The 19,821-nt window shown below is 34.5% G+C and overlaps 1 protein-coding gene across 1 annotated transcript; it reads right to left on the reverse strand.

The window, feature by feature from the left end:
- Window positions 1-692: 692 nt before the first annotated feature.
- On the reverse strand, window positions 693-19,425 carry O-fut2 (O-fucosyltransferase 2). Its single transcript, XM_067266173.1, has 7 exons — window positions 19,221-19,425; window positions 17,258-17,520; window positions 14,346-14,595; window positions 11,344-11,410; window positions 7,310-7,619; window positions 2,604-2,736; window positions 693-1,721 (listed from the first exon to the last, which is right to left on the reverse strand). The coding sequence occupies exons 1-7, from the start codon at window positions 19,349-19,351 to the stop codon at window positions 1,568-1,570; spliced, it is 1,308 nt and encodes a 435-aa protein (XP_067122274.1). The 5' UTR covers window positions 19,352-19,425; the 3' UTR covers window positions 693-1,567.
- Between the last annotated feature and the right edge of the window lie 396 nt (window positions 19,426-19,821).

A 19,821-nucleotide genomic window follows, 5' to 3' on the forward strand; every position in this document is an offset into this window, starting at 1 on the left:
ACGAACTAAAGCTAGTAGTAAACAAGAAGGGTTTTGTAACTTGTCAGCTTTGTAACAATTAAATAGGGGCCAGTTTCCCATAAAAGTCCTCCTGGGAAGCATCTCAGGACGACTAAAATAGGTAAAACTGGCCTCTTTGGGATCGCCCACGTCACCTTGCTCTCACGAAATAAACCAAACGTCTCAATGATTATTTCAAAAAGTATTGTACAGGTATATGTTCACTGTGAAATACAATATTTGCATGAAGCCACATAACATAATTGCTATAAACATACATACATATGTTAAATGCATACGTAATCCCTGTACACACCTTAAATGTATGGATGATAGAATTGTCACTTTTCATCCACACGTTCGGATATGCCAGACAGACTCTCCTGTTCCGATAAATCAGTACCTGCGTACCCGCCTTTATACTACTTTTGTCAGCCATGATATAAGATCGATCAGCCATCTAAATTCATTTCAATCGCGAATAAAAGCAAGCTGTGCCAGAAGGCAATGAATCTCAATGATGATCTATATTTACATACAAAGTTTTCTCATTAAAATAAAAATAAATTTTATATTATCATTGTGTTACGTTCTGTTATAAGGACCATCTCACTTAACGACATCTTTGCAGACGCAGCCCTATGCAAAATTTATTTTTGTGGACCATGACAAAGCGAGAGATAGAGGGTAGATTTATTTAAGTCTACAATAATGTGGACATTTTTAATATAGAAACAGACAGTAGTACATGTAATAAAGTAATAAAAATGTGTACAGTAGTAAGGTGACCAACCGTCCTCCTTTAGGGAGGACAGTCCTCCTTTTGTAAGTTCTGTCCTCCCTCGACACCCGACTGTGAAAAAATAAGTCGCGAAATAAACCTTGACAACGCGCTTTAACATTGTCATGGAAAATTCGACTGACTCAACAACCCATGACCCCATGACTAATAAAAAAAAGAAAAAGTCAACGGATTCACGCTAGTTAATATAAACCTATGTGATGATATCGCTTATTCGATATAGCGTTCAAGTTTGCTCGAGTGCGGGCATATTACAATTCAATAATCCAATACTGTTTTATAAAACAGTTAAAAAGGGTGACACCCACGGTATGACTTGGGGTGACACCACGATATCCGCCCCGGGTGTCACCCATGCTAGCTATGCCACTGCACATGCAGTAGAGATTATTATAGTGTATTATTATTGCAATGAATAAAATGTTTCTTTTATTTACAATATTTTTTCCTTCAATTTATGTATCCTCCTTTTCATTATAAAAAAGTTGGTCACCTTAACAGTAGTTTACAATGTCCTTGAATGTTCTCAACTTCCTTCCCCGCCTTTGTATGCAGCCTGAAGACGACGTTCGGCACTGTTCGATGGAAAAGTGAGCGAGTTTGAATAAGTTCTACCTAGCAATGTCGTTGATGCCTCCGGTTCATTATTTTTAAGAGAATTAATGACTGGTAAGATATTTGGCCAAGGAGCAAAGAAGTGCCCGGTGATGGGCCAAGCCCTCATTGGGCCTTTTTAAGCAAGTGATTCTTTCTCCAACCATCTCGTCAGTAGACGACAGTCCACCGAGCAGGCTGTTCACAACTCTTCTTTCCATCACCACACAACCTGTTGAAGGTGGAATCGACTGGAAATCCCAAGATCTCGCGCTCCTCCTGAATCCGGAACGAGAAGGTTGATTCGTAGGAACCGGTAAAGTACCTGCAAGCCAAAACAGTTTTGTCAGACTCTGTTACCTCTTTTACATAAAATTGATGTAGAAAGTTTTCCTTGATAACTATTTTTTAAAGATAAGTAAAAGAATCTTTCTCAAGTGCCCTTTGCTCAATAACAATTAATACTAAGGCTTACCCACACGAACGTACTTATCTGCATTGAAATCCCTGCGGACCATGTTGTAACCTCTCTCCCCTAATAAAGTTTTTCATGTGCATAAAAGTACAAAGTTAAACTGGTAAATTTGATGCCACTAACAAACACTGTTCCATTAATTTAATAGCACCCCAGTATTCTAATATTTAAACCATTAAGGAGGAAGCTTTCGAGGTAGAAAGCAGTTTGATTTACAATGTAATAACCAAAATCATTTTTTATTACATACATACGTATGTAACTTTGTTATATGAAATTACAAATAATTATGAAACTGTTATAAACAACTGCCACGCTTTTATAGCAGACATGCAAAGATGTATGTACAACACACTCCTCCAAAACCCGACTGCTGCTCCAACTTTCTCGACAAAAGAAATTTCTATTACTTTCATCAAAGAAACGGCAACATTCTATCCCATATCTATTCGACGCCATCCGTAATTGTCGAAAAATAAAGTTCGTAGATTATTCTCAACTGCTTCTGAAACAGATATTTTCAAAATAGCTACGCGGCATAATAAATCCCATATGTTTGTATGCTGCATTTGCCAGGGATTATCAATTGTTTGATACACGGAGAAGTTTGTTATAAGAATTTGGAATTAGAGAATTTCTGTATTCAAGAATTGTTAAGATCAGAGGCTCATAGTTATTTATTTCTGTAAACGCAATCTTAAAATAATTAAGAATTTATATTATAACAAATACCTTGCGTGAGAACATATCCACTGATCGATAATTGCTACCCCACCATCTTTGTATCTCTTCAAAATTTCTTTACTTGGCACAAATCTTACCACGGTCGCCACATTTTTAAGATACAACTTCAACTCTTCAAATTCTAAGGAACAAAAAGTACGTTATTTATTTTAAAAACAATTCCGGCAAAACTATATTTGATTAGTTACATAACAGTTTATTATTATTATTATTATTAATATTACAGTGGCCCTTCGTTATAGCGCTGCTCACTATACCGCGCACTCGGTTATAGTGCGGGCGATGTTTGCGACGCGATAAGCTCAAACACGTTTATACAGGTCTGTGCGGCGTTAGTGAGTAGCGCATTTTATTGTTACTGCGTATTGAGTAATTGTGTATGTATTGAGTTTCTGCATGTATTTTGAATAGTGTTTAATTATTGTATGCATGATGAGTAAAAGAAAAGCTTACAGTGTGAAAGAAAAGCTTGACATTATTGCTAAAGTAAAGAGGTGAACCACGTTACACCGCGCCGCTCGGTATAACGCGGTTCACCTTATAACGCGGGTGTTGTTTCCCGCCCGACATGCGCGTTATATCGGGGGTCCACTGTATTATTATTTATTAAAACTTACAAATATAGTAAAGCTTCAGTAATGTTTAGGCAACTTTTATTTAGTAAATCCCATAATTTGTCGGTTTTCTTAGATGATACGCTGCTTTCTTAGCATACGATCTTTACATACAATAATCCTTAACTTCAAATTCCCTTCTAATATTTATTTTTATTAATTTGCTCTATTATATTAAATTAAAGCACTTCCTTTCATCTTTCTATCACTCATTCTTCAATTTAATATAAATGTTTCGCTGTATAGTAGGTATTATTACGAATTTAGTCTCTGTAATCCAAAATCTATTGGTAGACCAATCTCACAGCAATATCATTGGCAAATTGATTTTATTTAGAATTACATCATATGCATTTTGGGTTGGTCTAATTTATTTCAACCCCTCTTTGACTCTTACTTCTAACACACGCCCTGTTTCACCAATATACATACACGGGTTATGACAATTACATTCCAGTTTATATACAACACCAGCTTTTTTTAGAGGATCTAACTTATTATTACTACTTTTATTAGTATATCTACAAATATTTTGTGAAAGTTTATTGGTCAAGGATGGGGCCAAACAAATGTTATGATTATTAATACTATTATTACAATGCTCAAAGATATTTTTAACACATGGAAACCTTTTATATGTTTTGTCAGCTTTAAACTTAGTATTATACCTATTCTTTAAATAATACGTTTTCCATTTTGTAAGAACGAATTTCGGATAATCGTTCATTATAAATTTTGTTTCCAATTCTTTGAGTTTAATATTTATGTTAGAATCATCGGATATTCTTGTATATATGTTTTTTAATTCAATAAGGTAAGAATTCTTTTTAATGTAATCGGGGATATATGAATGGTAATTAATAGTTTTGTTAACGTTACATGATTTTTTGTAAGTTATAAAATCAAATTTTTTAGGGTTGTTAACTATGGTAATATCTAAATAATTAATTTTCTTATTCATTTCCTCTTCAACATCAAACTGTATATCCCTGTCTATATTATTTATTGAATTATATATGGTTTCTTTCTTAGTCAAGTTTCTATTAATTACTATCAGAGAGTCATCCACATACCTCATTATTAACTTCATGCCCCGAATTTCACTAATTTGTTTATCGATATCAATCATGACCAATTCAGCTAATTTTGGCCCCATCTTTGACCCCATACCGATACCATCGCTCTGTCTAAAAAACATGCCGTCAACTTCAAAATAATTATTTTTGTAAGCAAATTCTATTAAATTTATCAAATTCTTATGGATACTAAGATCTTTTAAACTGTTTTCTATCAAAATCCAATTTATGCTAGGATACATATTTTTTATGTCTAAACTCATTAAGCAATCTGAATTCTCCTTTTTTAATTTCCGTAATCTATTAATAACGGTATCCGCATTTTTTATACTTTGATTTGATTTGATGTTAAAGATAAGAAGGGCTATCCATTATAACACAGACTTAACCCTGTAGGAAACGGAAAAAAGAAATTAGGAAAGTAAGAAGTTAGGTAGAAGAGGAAACACGGGGAGATAGGAAAGTGTGAAAAGAAGCTACCGGGGGCCCCCACGGACAAATGAGAACATTATGTACAGTGTTGCCGAGCATGCTACGGGGCACTTCCCCGTCCACATATCGGTTTTGCAGTCTTAACTCTTAACGAATACAATTAGTAAGTGCAAATACAATGAGATAAAGTGTATATCAGTATACAGGAGGACTTATCCTGTTCATAAAGCTTTTCTGATTAATACCAGTATTCAATAAACACATGGAAATTAATGGTTGGAAGCAGGATACAGTTTACATTATATGGTAGTCGGGAGAGCTTATCCCGATCGCAATGTAAAGCGTTAACAATGAATATGTACAAATTGACAGTTGCAAAGCAAATAACAGCAGTATCAGTTTATATACAAAGCAGAGTAAAAGCACCCTTGCACCAGGGAACTAGGCTGCAGGATACATGGACATAAACAATGTAGAAGGGTTGACGGTCAGATCACCTCTTTCAAAGTCAATTTCATTTTCAATGTGGAGGGAGAGGAGGGACAGAGTTGTACCCCAACTGCTAGGCCCCTCCTCCTACCCATTGGGTTAACCTAGAACCCCTCCAGAAAACGATGTCGTAGAAGCTGTACTTCCCCAGCCGAAGACATAACAACAGGGGTGATCGATGATTAATTGTGGAAGACACTGGTAAAACAGTTTAAACAGCATTTTTTATACTGTAGACTGAACTATCGATATCTTTTAATTGTTGTTTTATGTATTGTTCTAGATTGTAAAGGATAGAAAATTTAAAATCTATAATTGGTCTAAATTTTTCTTCTATTTTATGAGTTTTTAATCTATTAAGTTTTGGGGTTCTATTATTTTTAGGGTCCAGAATAAAATTTTTATCTATATTGCTTACATTATTATCAGTATAACTTTTTTAAATTAATTTAGTTATGTTTATTTATATTTTCGTACGGGTCATTATTTAATTTAATATAAATGTTGCTATTAATTTTTTCGTAGGTCTTAATTACAAGGATACCAGTCAATGTGAGGAAGGTTTGCCCTCCCACCCGTATAATATAATAATGTAATTTACACCAACGTATATTGTAAGTTCTCTCCCCTTTTTTTAAACTTGTCGATGTTATACATTGATGTCGTGTTCTAAAAAATTTTTTTGTTTTAGCATCGAAGAGGGGTTGGAATAAATTAGACCAACCCAAAATGCATATGATGTAATTCTAAATAAAATCAATTTGCCAATGATATTGCTGTGAGATTGGTCTACCAATAGTTTTTGGATTACAGAGACTAAATTCATAATAATAATAACTCATTCTTCATTAAATTATATAAATGTTTCCAGTTATATATAAAAAAAATTATTATATATTGCAACCCAGTACAATGCCAGGTTTAGGCAGCAGAAAGTGAAAGTCTTAGTCTCTGTGATGCTTCTAATGTGCAGTGCAGTCAGTGGCATAGTGAGGGGGTGTATCATGCACCGGGTGCCACTCGCAGAGGGGCGCCCAAATGGTCTCCAAGACAAACTATATATGTTTCTGGAGGTGCCAATAAAGTGTCGAGTGCCAGTTATTTTCACTATGCCACTGAGTGCAGTGTGATAACAAGGCTGGCAAATTCACATCATGTCCTCAACAAACCACAGTTTTAATGTACCCGCAACCATAATTACATGGATCTAAAGCAACAAAAGTGCCATAGTGTGAGTTTGGTACTAATTTTTTTATGGTAATGTCTCTGGTATGCTGATCCTACTGTAATATCTTTCACATGCCCTGAAATACCATGCCAAATTTGGTTGCATTTTTATCATTAAGTCTCGTCTAGATGGCATCAGATAGGGATAAGTTTTGTACTTCAAAACTTATATCTAAATGCCAGATTGCATTGGGCTATAATAATGCTACTATTGAATAATTAAATATCAAGTAATTTTGCCTAGAGGTAGGTGTTAGGCACATCTCTTGATAAATTTAATAATTATAATTAAATTAATTACCAAACATTAACATAGAAAAGAATCGTCCCAGAGCAGGACTCGAACCTTCAACTCTGGTATATTATAAAAGACGTTGCCAGTTACATTATCCATTCTAGGCCAAAATACTTGATATTTAATTATTAATGGCCTTATTCTAGCTTTATGTAATCCAGCAACCATTTGGCATTAATTAAAAACTGGGTTAATACATGGTTATACAGTAGAGCATCGATTATCCAACTTAATTGGGGACTGGGGTTAGTCGGATAACTGAAAAGTCGGATATTCGAAAAGTATGAAAAAATACATTATTAGTATAGTGTATTAGGCCTGGTTTAAATACTAGCTTCCCTTTCATGAACAGCCAGTGCTGCCAGCTAAAACATGCAAAAATTTAACAAAAATAATATTAAAGTAGCCAAGACATCACCAAATATTGTAGCGCCACATCACTAGCAGACATTTGAATTTGCCGACTAGAACGCGGTCGGTTAACCGATAAGTCGGTTAATTGATGCTCTACTGTATTTCTATATATTTGAAATACTGCTATTCTATAAAGTTCACACTAACCATAATTTGGTGCATCTGTCGCAACAAACGCTTTCGATAGAGAATACTTTTTCAGTATCTTTGTTATCTGTTCCGACGCATATTTAATACTGGGAATCTCTGTCGGTCGACTGCGGACAAAGTCTCGTCTTCTCAAATGAACTGCAACATAAGGACCGCCCATCGCCGATCTACTATTTCTTGCTTTTACTTTCTGCCAGTCGTCATCTAATATCGTTTTGTCTGCGTCGTCGGATGAATTTAAATATTCACGACGAAATTTATTACCAATTTCTATCAAGATGGATGCAAATCGCATACTTCTTCTAATCTGTAAACATTACACGAATTGTTTACACATACAACAACCTTTAAAAATTCAATTAATAAAAATTATTATTACAGTGTTGGTCTGGCTTAGCACTAGGCATCAATTTATCGAGTTTAGAAATATTGCATGGTATATATGTATGTACACTACATATATACAATGCAGGGGTTGAGCAATGGCCAGCCGAGTGCCACGAGTAGGAGTTTATAGGATGAGGATGCTAAAGGTGTCTCCAGCCAGCATAATAACCAACCAAGAATGGTTATATCATAATTATATATGTCTGGAAGAGGAAATTGAACTGGAGGCTTGGGTAGCATAACTGGCAACGCATCTGCACGGTAAGCATGAGTTGCAGGTTAGCGTCCTGCTCCAAGCCAATTATTTTCTTCCAGAATACTCTACATTATTTAATTCAATTATAATTATTAAATTTAATAAGAGATGGTGCCTAACTCCTTCCTCCTCTAGGACAAATTATTTAGAAATTAATTAATATAATCGCAGAAAAGTAGCCTAATATAATCTGGTAGTTGTTTGGCATATTAAAAAGTTTAATTTTATTGTCATTAGTGTGGGTACCGAGGAGGAACAGCGAAGTCAGACCTCTGTCTAATTTTGGCTAACAAGTCGGAGGGACTTGCCCACGAGTCAGAGATGGCTTATTTGTCGGTAGGGATCCCAGGGATGGGACTACTTTTCATCCGGTCGAGTGTAGGAGGGAAGGTGGAGTCGTGGTAAGGCGATAAGCGAATATTCGAGCAAACCAGACACCATGTAACAGGATAACGACGATTTAATGATAAAAAATATGTTACAAAAATCTGACATTAAAGGGGTGACATATATAAAAAGCTATATATCCCAACCACACGAGGAGAGAGAGAGCTTACATAGATGGGTTCCATACCTCTTAGACAATCAGTATTTCTAATATCCTGTCGGTCACAAGGATCAATAATTCCTTTAAAGGGAAGGGTCGGTAACTCTTGAAGCACAAAGGACAAGATGGACTAGATCGTGACTCGATCTAGGTCGATAACTGACTCCCCGCGAGGGGGGGAAGGAAGCATCTTATATAGCTTTTTGCTGGGAAAGTTGGTCACGTGAATGTGCTTAGGACATAGGTGTTCCCAGGATTGGAAACAATACGGCAAATTCGGGTGCTAACTATAAACTTAAGTTGCAAGATGATCTGTACTCAGCGTAAGAACAATGGATAGTTGACAGTTATATGGCCAGGGACGCATATTTTCTCGGCCAGGGCCGTTTTTAGCCAGGATGTTTATAATAGGAAAAATTTCAATTCAAAATAGGGAACAATGATTATAATTTTATGTTCAGGGGGATTTCCAGATCTCACATTAGTTTTATATTCTATCAGGCTGCATCACAAAAGGCTATAGGATACCCCCCGCCACTGGCCTGGTGCTGTGCCAAACCAACATAAATGCATAGCTACAGAAAAAGCTGTTATTTTATTTCCATGCTATACATGGATGCAGAGCCGTAACTAGGGTATGGCCAATGTGGCCCCCGCCATAGGTGCCGATTTAATAAAGGCGCCAACGAGAAGGTTTCGGAATAATATGTATTCGAAATTAATAACACAAAAAATTTTTTATATTTATATTTATATAGTATTTTGAATGTCATTAGATAATTTTTTTACAATAGCTTTTTTTAGAATAAAATAATTATATTTTTAATAATAAAAATTAAAAAGGCACCATTTTTATTCTTGGCCATAGGCGTCCAAAACCCTAGTTACGGCTCTGCATGGATGTATCTGTGACATGTTTATTATGGCTACTTTCTATAATATGATGTGTGTTCTGTTGTTAATGCCCGATTCCAGACATTTGTATAGCACGTGTGGTATAAATTACTCAAAATGCACAAATGGTTATGCTATATAAAGAAATGCATTTGGAGGTAATGTAAAATTAATAAAGCTGGTTCCTATTAGAAGAAAGTTGTAGTCAAAGTAAATATTTTGTTTTAAATATTCTCCTTGAAAATCGGTAATGATAGAGAAGAAGAATTTCTCGTCGTTATTTTGAGAAGTTTTTTAAAGTATTTTAAGCTTTGTCTTTTAAACTTAACTGTGTTCCTTGGCAGCAATTCATTCAAAGTTATGCTTTCTTATATGGTAAAGATTTAATTGTAATGATCAGATCATCTAACACAATGCAGAAATTCTTCTTTGTTCACCCGATTACCATTTAAAAAATGTTATACTAAGACTTTAACAAAAAGTTATTTACAATCATGTTACACGAGTTTTATAATAACTGCAACAATACTTATTTAGTGTTAAAAAAATCAGTTATTTACAATTCAAAATTTGCTAGGACACAATGCACAGAGGAATATGACAATTTTTTGTTCAACTATAGTAACTTAACTTAAACTAATTATATATAACAGAACAGAAATACAAGAAAAGAAGGAAAGTAGAGGAAAGTTGAATGAGAGAGAGGTTCCTCTGGAAACTCAAAATGGTGGAAGGATCTGTGCAATTTTCAGACTTTTGATCAATCAAATTGATGTCAGGAAATAAGTGTTATTGATAAGTCTTCAAAATTCATACATATTTTTTCTCTCTCATTTCATTATTCTTTAAACCACAGAGTCCTTCGTTATGTTTCGTCTCCTAGTCTCCAATCTAGGAATCTTCTAAACACATAACTTTACTGGCTGTTATGACAACCTTCTCGAGCCTTTGTCCAACACATACTAGCCCCTTTGTTTCGTACATATACAGTATATACATCCCCAAATTCCATTCCTATTCCTCCTTTAGACAACAAACTAGTAGACAAAAAGGAGAGTAGCTAGGCAGATAAAGACATGTGAGAATAAACTAGTATAATCTAAAAATTTTACAGAACAGTTTATAATTAAAATAAAATAAAATAAAAATGACTTCTAAACTAAGATTTTTAAATATTTTTATTATTATTTAATAGATAAAATAAATTTTTATATTTATTATATACAGTAGATCCCCCTATAACATGGGTTCATATAACACGGATTCGTATAACATGGCGAAAAAATTGCGACGGTGTTCGTATAACACGCTAAGAGAGACTCATATAACACGGTAAAACGTCATGGCCGGCTCGTGTCGCGACAGGATTGGTGGAATCTGGACCAATAGCAGATATTGTACAAACCGTCGAGTTTAAACGAGCACTGGACCTACTAAAAAACATTTATTATTCAACGGCCATAAAAATTATATTTTATATTAATGATGTCTCCAAAGTTAAGTTATTTTTCTGCGAAAAATTCGCTGATGAGGAAACACGCACCCACCATTCAACGAGCCGATCCGCGACGAAAACAAGCTTAAGCAATGGCATCGTCAAACAGTGCGCACTCGGTAAGTAATCCTACAATTTTTTGTTTATAGCATAGTTTATATGAATTATTCCCAAAAATTATACGTGATTTGAAAATGTTGAGTCAAATTAGTCTAGAATCGATTAATTTTATGGAAGAAAACCTTTCAAACAGCCATAGCCCCTAAACTGCACGTGCTGGGCTGTGATTGGCTCATGTATTTAAGTGACTTGTACAACACGAATTCATATAACACAGAACGTATCTACCGTGTTACAGGGGGGTCTATTGTACTGTATATATATATATATATATATATAGTGTAAAATATGTATTATAAATCACACTTGTCAATTATTTTTAAAGTACTTACATCCCAATAATTTTTATCTCCATAATTATCATGCAAAATGACTTCAGCTCTGTCAATCATTATTGATCTGATGGAAAAAACAAATAAAAAAAACTATTACAATTACTTACATATATACATTTACTAAACTGTTATATTTAATATTCACTTTGTTGTATTTGTATTTATAATTTATAGCCCTTGCATTTTTGTTAGTTTTATATATATCTATTCTTTCCAGATGCTTTAGATAGGCTCTCTCTCTCAGGTGTGATGTATTAGTTGCACATTATCCAGCTGGACCTGGACCTAATTGTCAATTGCAAATGCTGCCAATGCCATATTTGAAAGGCTCTATGTGATTGACTCTTGATGTTCCTTTATTCGTATGTTTAAGGAATGTGTTGTGGTCCTAACATATTCTAGCCCACCAGTGGCCGAGTGGATAAAACCACTAAACATTGGTAGTTAGTCGCGAGTTTGTGCCTGGTCAACGGACTGGCCACTTGGAGTTTTCTGGGTTTTCTTCGTGTCGGTAACATCTAAATAGGAGCCAGTTTCCCTTAAAAGTCCTAGAGGCATTCCTCTTGTCCATGTGTCGCACTGCCGTAACCAAATAAACCAACCCAATGTATTTTAACCTTTTTCCTACTCTACAATGTATTAACAGAATGGAGTAAATTCTTGGTAAATTGTTTCAGTCTTCCAAATCATTAGCATTTTTAAGTGTAGATAGATAAATTTCTCTTATAGGCTATTTCCTTATAGATGGCAGTCAGTTGTGTGTGACATAACTGTCTTTCTCTTGGTTCTTGTTCTTAGCTGGTGATGGTTGTCAATGTATTACACCTCTGATAATTTGTGTGGAATATCTATGTTTCATTGCAATTAACCTGATGTAGAATGCACAAAGGCTTCTCTGACTAGTGCTGGAAGACTATTATTTTAAAAGGAAATGGATCTTGTTATTCTGCTAGTATGAAGAGAGGCCCATATGAAGGTTTATGGAATACCTTAGTGTGGATATGGTCATCCTACCAGGTCAGGAATATGTCCAGGAAGTGGATACTGTTGGAACTTCCTGCTCGACACTCAAGAGGAGTCCAAATGAATTTTTATTAAATTAAATTTACAACTTCAAATGATGTGATCATCATCCACGTATCTAATGTATCACACGATATGCTCTTAGAACGGCAGTAGAGCTGGTCTTTTTGGTTAAAGAACCACCATTTCACATAAGGTGCTACTAGGAGTCTACTCCAATTCATTAAATTAATAGATAATAGAGTAGGAAAATGTTAGAATATGACTCATTCCTTAAACATACAAATAATGGAACATCAAGAGTCAATCATGAAGGGTCTTTTAATAAAAGCATTGTTAGCATATGCAACAGATGATCAGGTCCATGTCCAACTGAATAATGTGCAACTAATACATCTTAATCATCAATGGTGACTTCTCCCGTGATCCGAGAGTCTCCAATTCCACCTGGAAGCAAAAAGAGACCTATTGGAAAATGAGGACGAGAAATCACTACCAACAAGGATGGACAGTTGAGGAACAAATGGGATAAAGGTTATGTCCCAAGGACACAATAATTCTTTGTTACATTGTGCACAAAGACCCATCCTTTGTAGTGATTTAACTACAAAGATTCACTCTTTATGGCATCTTACATACAAGTTTCCAGAAGGTCTTTCCTCTTTTAATTGTCTAAGTGTCAAGTGCTCTCTCTCTCTCTCTTCTGAGCCTTGATGTTCCTGGTTATCCTTTGAATTGCGGATCACCATCTGATTCCAATGCCAGTGCAACCAACAATACTGCTCCAGGGCCAACCAATGGAACATCAAGAAACAACACATCCACCGACAAGCATCCAGACCTCTTCTTATAGAAGATCAAAGAAAAATCAGGACTTTACTAAGTGACAAAAAGACTTGATAAAAAATTTTATAAGAAAACCTCAGTTAATAAAGCAGGTTAATTTTGCAAATGGAATTGTTTCAATGACCTTCACCATCCACATACAAACTCTCTAAATTCGACTATGTGACCAAATAGGTATTGGGCAGTAGTCTCAATTACCGTAAAATGCACAGTGCATCACTCTTTCAAGAAATGTCACCTTTCTGATGCTTTCAACAGCACTATGATTGCACGTGGAGGAATGTGAACATTGAATCAAGTGCTTATTAGCATATTAAAACTACATATACATAACAACTAAAACTAAAATGTGACTAAAATGACATTAGTGTTGATTCAAAAGAGCCTAAAACAGCAATGAAGAGGTTTCTAACTTCAACGCCATTGAATACAGTAGTATATAACTTACTCTACTTGAAATAAATACTGATTCTGTTGACATAATTTGTCTTCAGTTGTCTATTGAAGAAATAAAATCCATGGGTGAGCATCTAGAAATTAAGGTGCATCTTAGATTTGAGTAAATACAATAATAAACAATAAAAATTTTTTTTTCAGCCTTATTTCAGATGTCATCTGCCTATTGTTTAAAATCTATCAGCTACAAATATACTTGTTTTCGGTGTAAAAGTAAAGACTGCATTTTACGAGATAACTTTTAGGTGGCATCCAGTAACAGATTGCCTAATTTGTATTTGGCAGTCAACATATTAATCTAAATATTTGAAAATTTGATGAAATTACATTAATACTTTATGGAAATTTTTATCTACGAGTATTTAAAATAATTTGTTAATATTTTCTAGTATATAAATTTGATAGCCAGATAGTCACAGAAGTTAATGCACCAGCCTACCATTCCAAAAAACCTAGGTTCAAAACTAGATCGGCAACCCCATGATTTCTTTGCGAATTGTCTGCCCTAGATATTTCGGGACCCGTCTTTCGCCACCCAATTGTTCCGATCATAAACCTGGCCAAATTCAAGATGGATATAGAAAATTAGTATTAATCTTTACATTGGTTATATACCAATAATAAATTAATTTTTTAAATACAATCATCTTAAATATGAGAATAACTGTACTTACTTAGCTTTGGACATTCTGGTGAATAGTGGCAAGAGAGTACTTGAAAAACCTTGAACAGATAAACAATTAAACTTAATTGCATACACATCTTGATAACCCCAAAACCATCCGCTATAAACTCCGTTGCTTTTGCTGTAGGGATGATTTTCTAAACAATTGCGTATGTCCATTTTTTCTTCCCATTTTCCTTCGGTCCAACCTTCTTCGTAATGTTGCAAATAAAATATTTCTTCGACTTCTTCACCATTTTCTAGATAAATTCAAGTATATTCAGTATAAATTCTTTAATAATTATAATCTCATTTATTACAAAAACAGAATCATTGACAAATTTATATTATAGTTTGAACCATTTTAATCTGGCATTCGGTGGTCCAGTAAGTTTCGGATCTGTTACCACTAGTTTGTAGATGATAGATTTGTTATGTCTGTTTATTTAATTCAAAGTAAATTAATTAAGGGAAAGCTAAAGTGCCAGAAGCAAGCTACGTTGCAACAGTGGTTGAAGAGGGTCATTAATTAATAACTCATTCCAACATAGAAAATCCACTTTGCTGCTCCTCCACATATTTGATGAGCCTTAATGACTCTGCATGCCTTAAAAATATGAAAATCTTGAAACCTTGCTGACTTCTGGTGTAATCTGAGCTACAGGAATTACAAGTATTTTTGGTTATCGGTTTTATATTACATGTAACAATAAAAACTTTGGAGTATTAACGGTTGTATTATTTCCTAAAGCTTGGTTCTACCTTTGATAATATTGCAATATGTGTATAGAATAGGCATATGGTTATATAGGTGATTTCCGTAGGGGTCTTAAAGATCCCAAGGTTGCTGGATTAAGGAGTTCAACCTGTACTAATTACAGGATGTGGCAGCTTAACCTGTCAGTTTTTAATAACATAAAAGTTACATAATTTTGCTAAACGAATTTATCACCATTCTGCACTTAATCTCAAAGCATTTAACATAGAACTTATGATTACTTATTGAATTTTGTATCGTTGAGGTGCCATCCATTGTTGTCTATGCATTCTTGCAATCGTCTCCTAAAATTTTGCATGCCTTTCATCAACATTTCAGGAAGAATAACTGTCAATTTATCCCCAATGTTCTGCTTCAACTCTGCCGCAATCCTTGGTTGGTTTTATATACCATACTCCTAAGGTAAATTATAGATATTGAGATTGGGTCATCTTGGAGAGTGTTCGATGTTCTCCATCACGAGATCACTCAATCTCAGAACATCTGATTAAGGATTTGCATTGAATTGTTCCCAGCATGAGCCATAGCTAGAATAGCTAGGTATATTCATTCAATTCACTCACTGTTTTATATACTGTATATATATATATATATATATATTAATATATATACAGTATAATATGTAATATCAGGAGAAACAAATACTAAGAATGTTATACCAGAAAGCTTTTTGGGCTGCAATTTGAAAAAATTGTAAACTTATAAATTCATACTGTCATCCATCTGTCCTTCATTAATCTTGAGAACAGAGTTAGATAGATAAAAGTCGGGACCAGATATGGATACCTTAGAGGCAGGAGTCACTATATACTATTATATACAAACTTCCGGTTTTCCCCGGAAGTCACATTATTTCAATTTAAAAATTTTCCCATGAAAGGAGTTACATAGATGATTGGCACGATTCTACTGCTAACAGGAAAAGTATGACGTACAGGGGCAAGGTACTGCTAATTTGAGACGGCAAGTGTATATTTTAAATATTTGATTTCCTCCAGAATGCTTAAGTAATACTTATGTTTTCATTCAAATTTACGATTCGAACTTTTTTGATTTTGACGATGGGACGAAGATGTCCGAAAAACATTTAAGGTTTGACTCACGTAATCTTCCTCACATTTCTTTCTCCTAAAAAAAATATAAATTAACAGAGATTTACAGGATTTACAAGGTAATAATAGTATCTAGATTTGCAAAGAATAATTGCAGGCAAACCAGTTTTGATTCACTACTATTCTTATCGCAATCAAATATTTCCATTAATTGATTACGATATTCTCGAAACTGCAGTAACTTTCAACTTATGTAGTAAGATTGCAGATATAAGAAGTATCTGAACCTTGTGAACCTGCACAATAATTACTCTTTAAGGTATTATTTCCACTTTAATTGCTAAGTAATCCTTTCCGAGGTAGACGTTAAATGCAAGAAGTTGCAAAGATGATCCACAATAATAATAATATTAACCAAATTCTGTTCTTGAAACCTCATTAATGTAATTTGCATTTACCTTTCGCCATTTTTAGTTAGGTAATATTTTGATTGGAAGTATTAGTCGAGTAAAAATAATTTTCTACCGGTTTAAAAGTCTGCTTTATTTTTATTACTCGATCTAATCGACGTATGCCAGCCATTCTGTTATTGTAATTTTTAATTATGTTCAAACAATTGAGTTATCTTGTAGTCGGTCTATTTGAAAATTTTCCGCTTCATACGCCAACTACAAAATAGCCGGCATAAGTATTTTTTTGTAAAAATAAGTTTGGACGAAGAATTGATATTATAAATTGAGTACCGCAGACAATAATGTGCGTAATTGAGAATGGTATCTTGGAGCAATTTGCCCAACAACATGGCAGCAGTAAAAATTTTGTAGATATTTGTGTGGTTCTTATTTTTGACTTTCTGTACGTCAACTCTCGTAAAATCTTTTCTTATAGACTAATAACCATCATCTGCATTCTGAGATACTTTCATCATTAAGAAATTATTTTATTGGAAGTTTCAATTTGTGTTTTATAGTTATAAAATTCTTTGAATTTCAGAGTTAAAGGCAACAAAGTCTGTTTTCTGTAATTGTAATAAAATCACAATTCTTGTCATAAATTAAAATTATTTATTACAAATGAAATTACACATTTTACCTTTTAAAAATGTTTCGAATTCGATCACTGGAACGTATTTCGATAAACTCCGAAGATTGAAAAACTCCGACCACGGTATTTTAATCTGGGGTTCCGCAATTTCACTCTTCCAGTGATATAGTGGTCCCCAAGGAGGAAGAACAAGAATCCAGTCTTCTTGTAACCTTACTTCTCTAATTTTTTTAGCTAAAGCGGCTATCCTCATGTACACATCTCTTCTTAAATTAAACCCCTCTCCAGGATTAACATCATATAGCAGATATCTATAGTAAGAAATAATTCGTAATTAGCCAAATAATAATAAAAGAAAAAAGTTTGCATATAAGAAAATAATCTAGAAACATGTTGCCTGACTCTCCCGGGAAAGTTACGCAATATGTTGGTAGATTTTTTTTGTTTAGGAAACACTAAGACACATCAGCAAAGTTAAAATTGTGTATGATACTATTTCTTACAAGATGTTATTCGTGATTAACAGTTAATTAATCCCTTGACGTTACCGTGTATATCAAAATCACATTAATCAAATCAGTATCTATGTTAAGTAACGACAGCTGGTAAAACCACGTTAATTAAACTTCTGCCGTGTATATAGATTGCAAGAATTAATTTTGCACGTTAATCAAATCCCACATTAAGCAATAGCTGTATTGGAAAAGTTTGGTGTCTTGTTTAGTTCATATGGAAGAAAATGCACAGAGAAGGCAAATATTGTAATTTTCAAAATACATCCGGGTAAAATAAAGTTGTGCGTTTGGCTAGTGATTATGGCATCTGTGGATATGATAATTCCTAGAAAATTTTGATCAGTAATATATTGAGATGATAGTAGTAGTAATGAAATTTCTGGGCATCCTTCCTCCAATATTCTTCAAAAAGACATTTGAAGATCTCATCCACAATGTTAAATCACGCATGGAGCAAAATGGCTCATACATTAAAAACTAAGTGTATATAATAATGCCTTTTATTAGTAAAAAGTTTAATAATTTTCTGTTTCTCCACACGAGTCCAAGGACTTGTCGATCTGGTTACATAACCATCAATAAAGTGAAAGTCCAACTTTCAATACAGCTTTTTATGTACATAAACTTTATACCCTTACACATTTCTCAACATATCAAATCTAAAACACATTTATAATGTAAAGTACCAACACAGATACCCTATATCTTTGATTTTTATTTACATTTTTATTTTTTCACACTTATGTTCCAGAAAAGACTTGCGTTAGCAGAACACATCTCTTGGTACTCTTCAGTTAACGGGACACCAGCCAGCACATACGGCAACAAGTAAGATTCAAGCTCCGAACGAGGAGTTTCACACCACCCCAGAATTGTTGACCCTTGAATGATATTCGTCTCTGAAAGTCAGTTTTTAACATGTATCAGTCTACTGCATGTTCTACATGCTTCATACGTAGACATGTGCATCGGTGCGAACTATCACACTGATGCACCCGGGTTGGGTGAGCCCCCACACTCCCCTTAAACTATATAGCATCAAGTACTCCACAGTCAAGTGGGCTACTTGAAGCTGGCACAGTTGCATGGGCTAAATTGTTAAAGGCAATAGTCTTTTGCAATAGTTTTCTGGCAACTCATTAACTGAAAAGTACCCATCATTTTAACTTGCAAAACATATTTAAATCAATGTTCAACAATGGAAGAAACTCTGACAATGAGTAAATAAGCCATCTGGTTAATGTTACCTTAGGTAGCCAAGATGGCGGCTCGTCTAATTCCAGCAAGGAAATAGTGAGACTCACGTTCTAACCTAACCTATTCTAATAATTCGGTTGCTAATAATTATGGTAATTTATTACAATAGGTTAGGTTAAGTTAGAACGTGCGTCCCACTGTTTCCTTGCTGGAATTAGAGACGAGTTGCCATCTTGGCTACCTAAGGTAACATTAAACCTAAAATCTTTATGCAGGAAGAGGGGCGTGGATAAGTTCACCTCCTTTCCTTCAGAAGATTGGCACGTGGGGAGGAGGAGCAGAGTCCGTCTTCTTTGGAACAAAAATCCCCTTCTTCCATTCCCAAAGACAAAGCCAGAGTAATGACGCTGACAAACCATTCCACTTTCATCACGTAAACGCATGCGACGAAACACTGCTCCACGTGCTACAACCTTCGATTAACTGGCATCCGCCATCTTTCCTACAACGCCCCCTGCAAAAACCATCCTAAAACAATTTTTAAAAATAATTTGACCATCCCGGCATTTATATAACAGAGGGAAAGTATGGTGAGCGGTCCGAAAATGGTTCCTTAAAATGTTTACATCTTTTTTGACTCGAAACGTCAAGAAATGCCAAAAAAAAAAAAAGTTAGCGGGTTTTCTGTATGTTTATGTGTGTGGCGGGCAAGATTTTTTTCAACCAATTTGAAGCTTAATAACTTCCGTGCCTATTGCCAAAAACTTATGAAATTTCACAGGTGTGTTGTGTTTGTGGGCTAGGAGAAAATTTTTCTAGAAATTTTCAGGAAAATCGGGTCATTGATTCGGGAGCTATAGCCCCACCTCTTAAAATCTACCGAACCAATTTGAAGACTTA

Source organism: Centruroides vittatus, unplaced genomic scaffold (genome assembly GCF_030686945.1).
Source record: "Centruroides vittatus isolate TY-2023 unplaced genomic scaffold, ASM3068694v2 contig_2682, whole genome shotgun sequence".
Lineage (NCBI taxonomy): Eukaryota > Metazoa > Arthropoda > Arachnida > Scorpiones > Buthidae > Centruroides > Centruroides vittatus.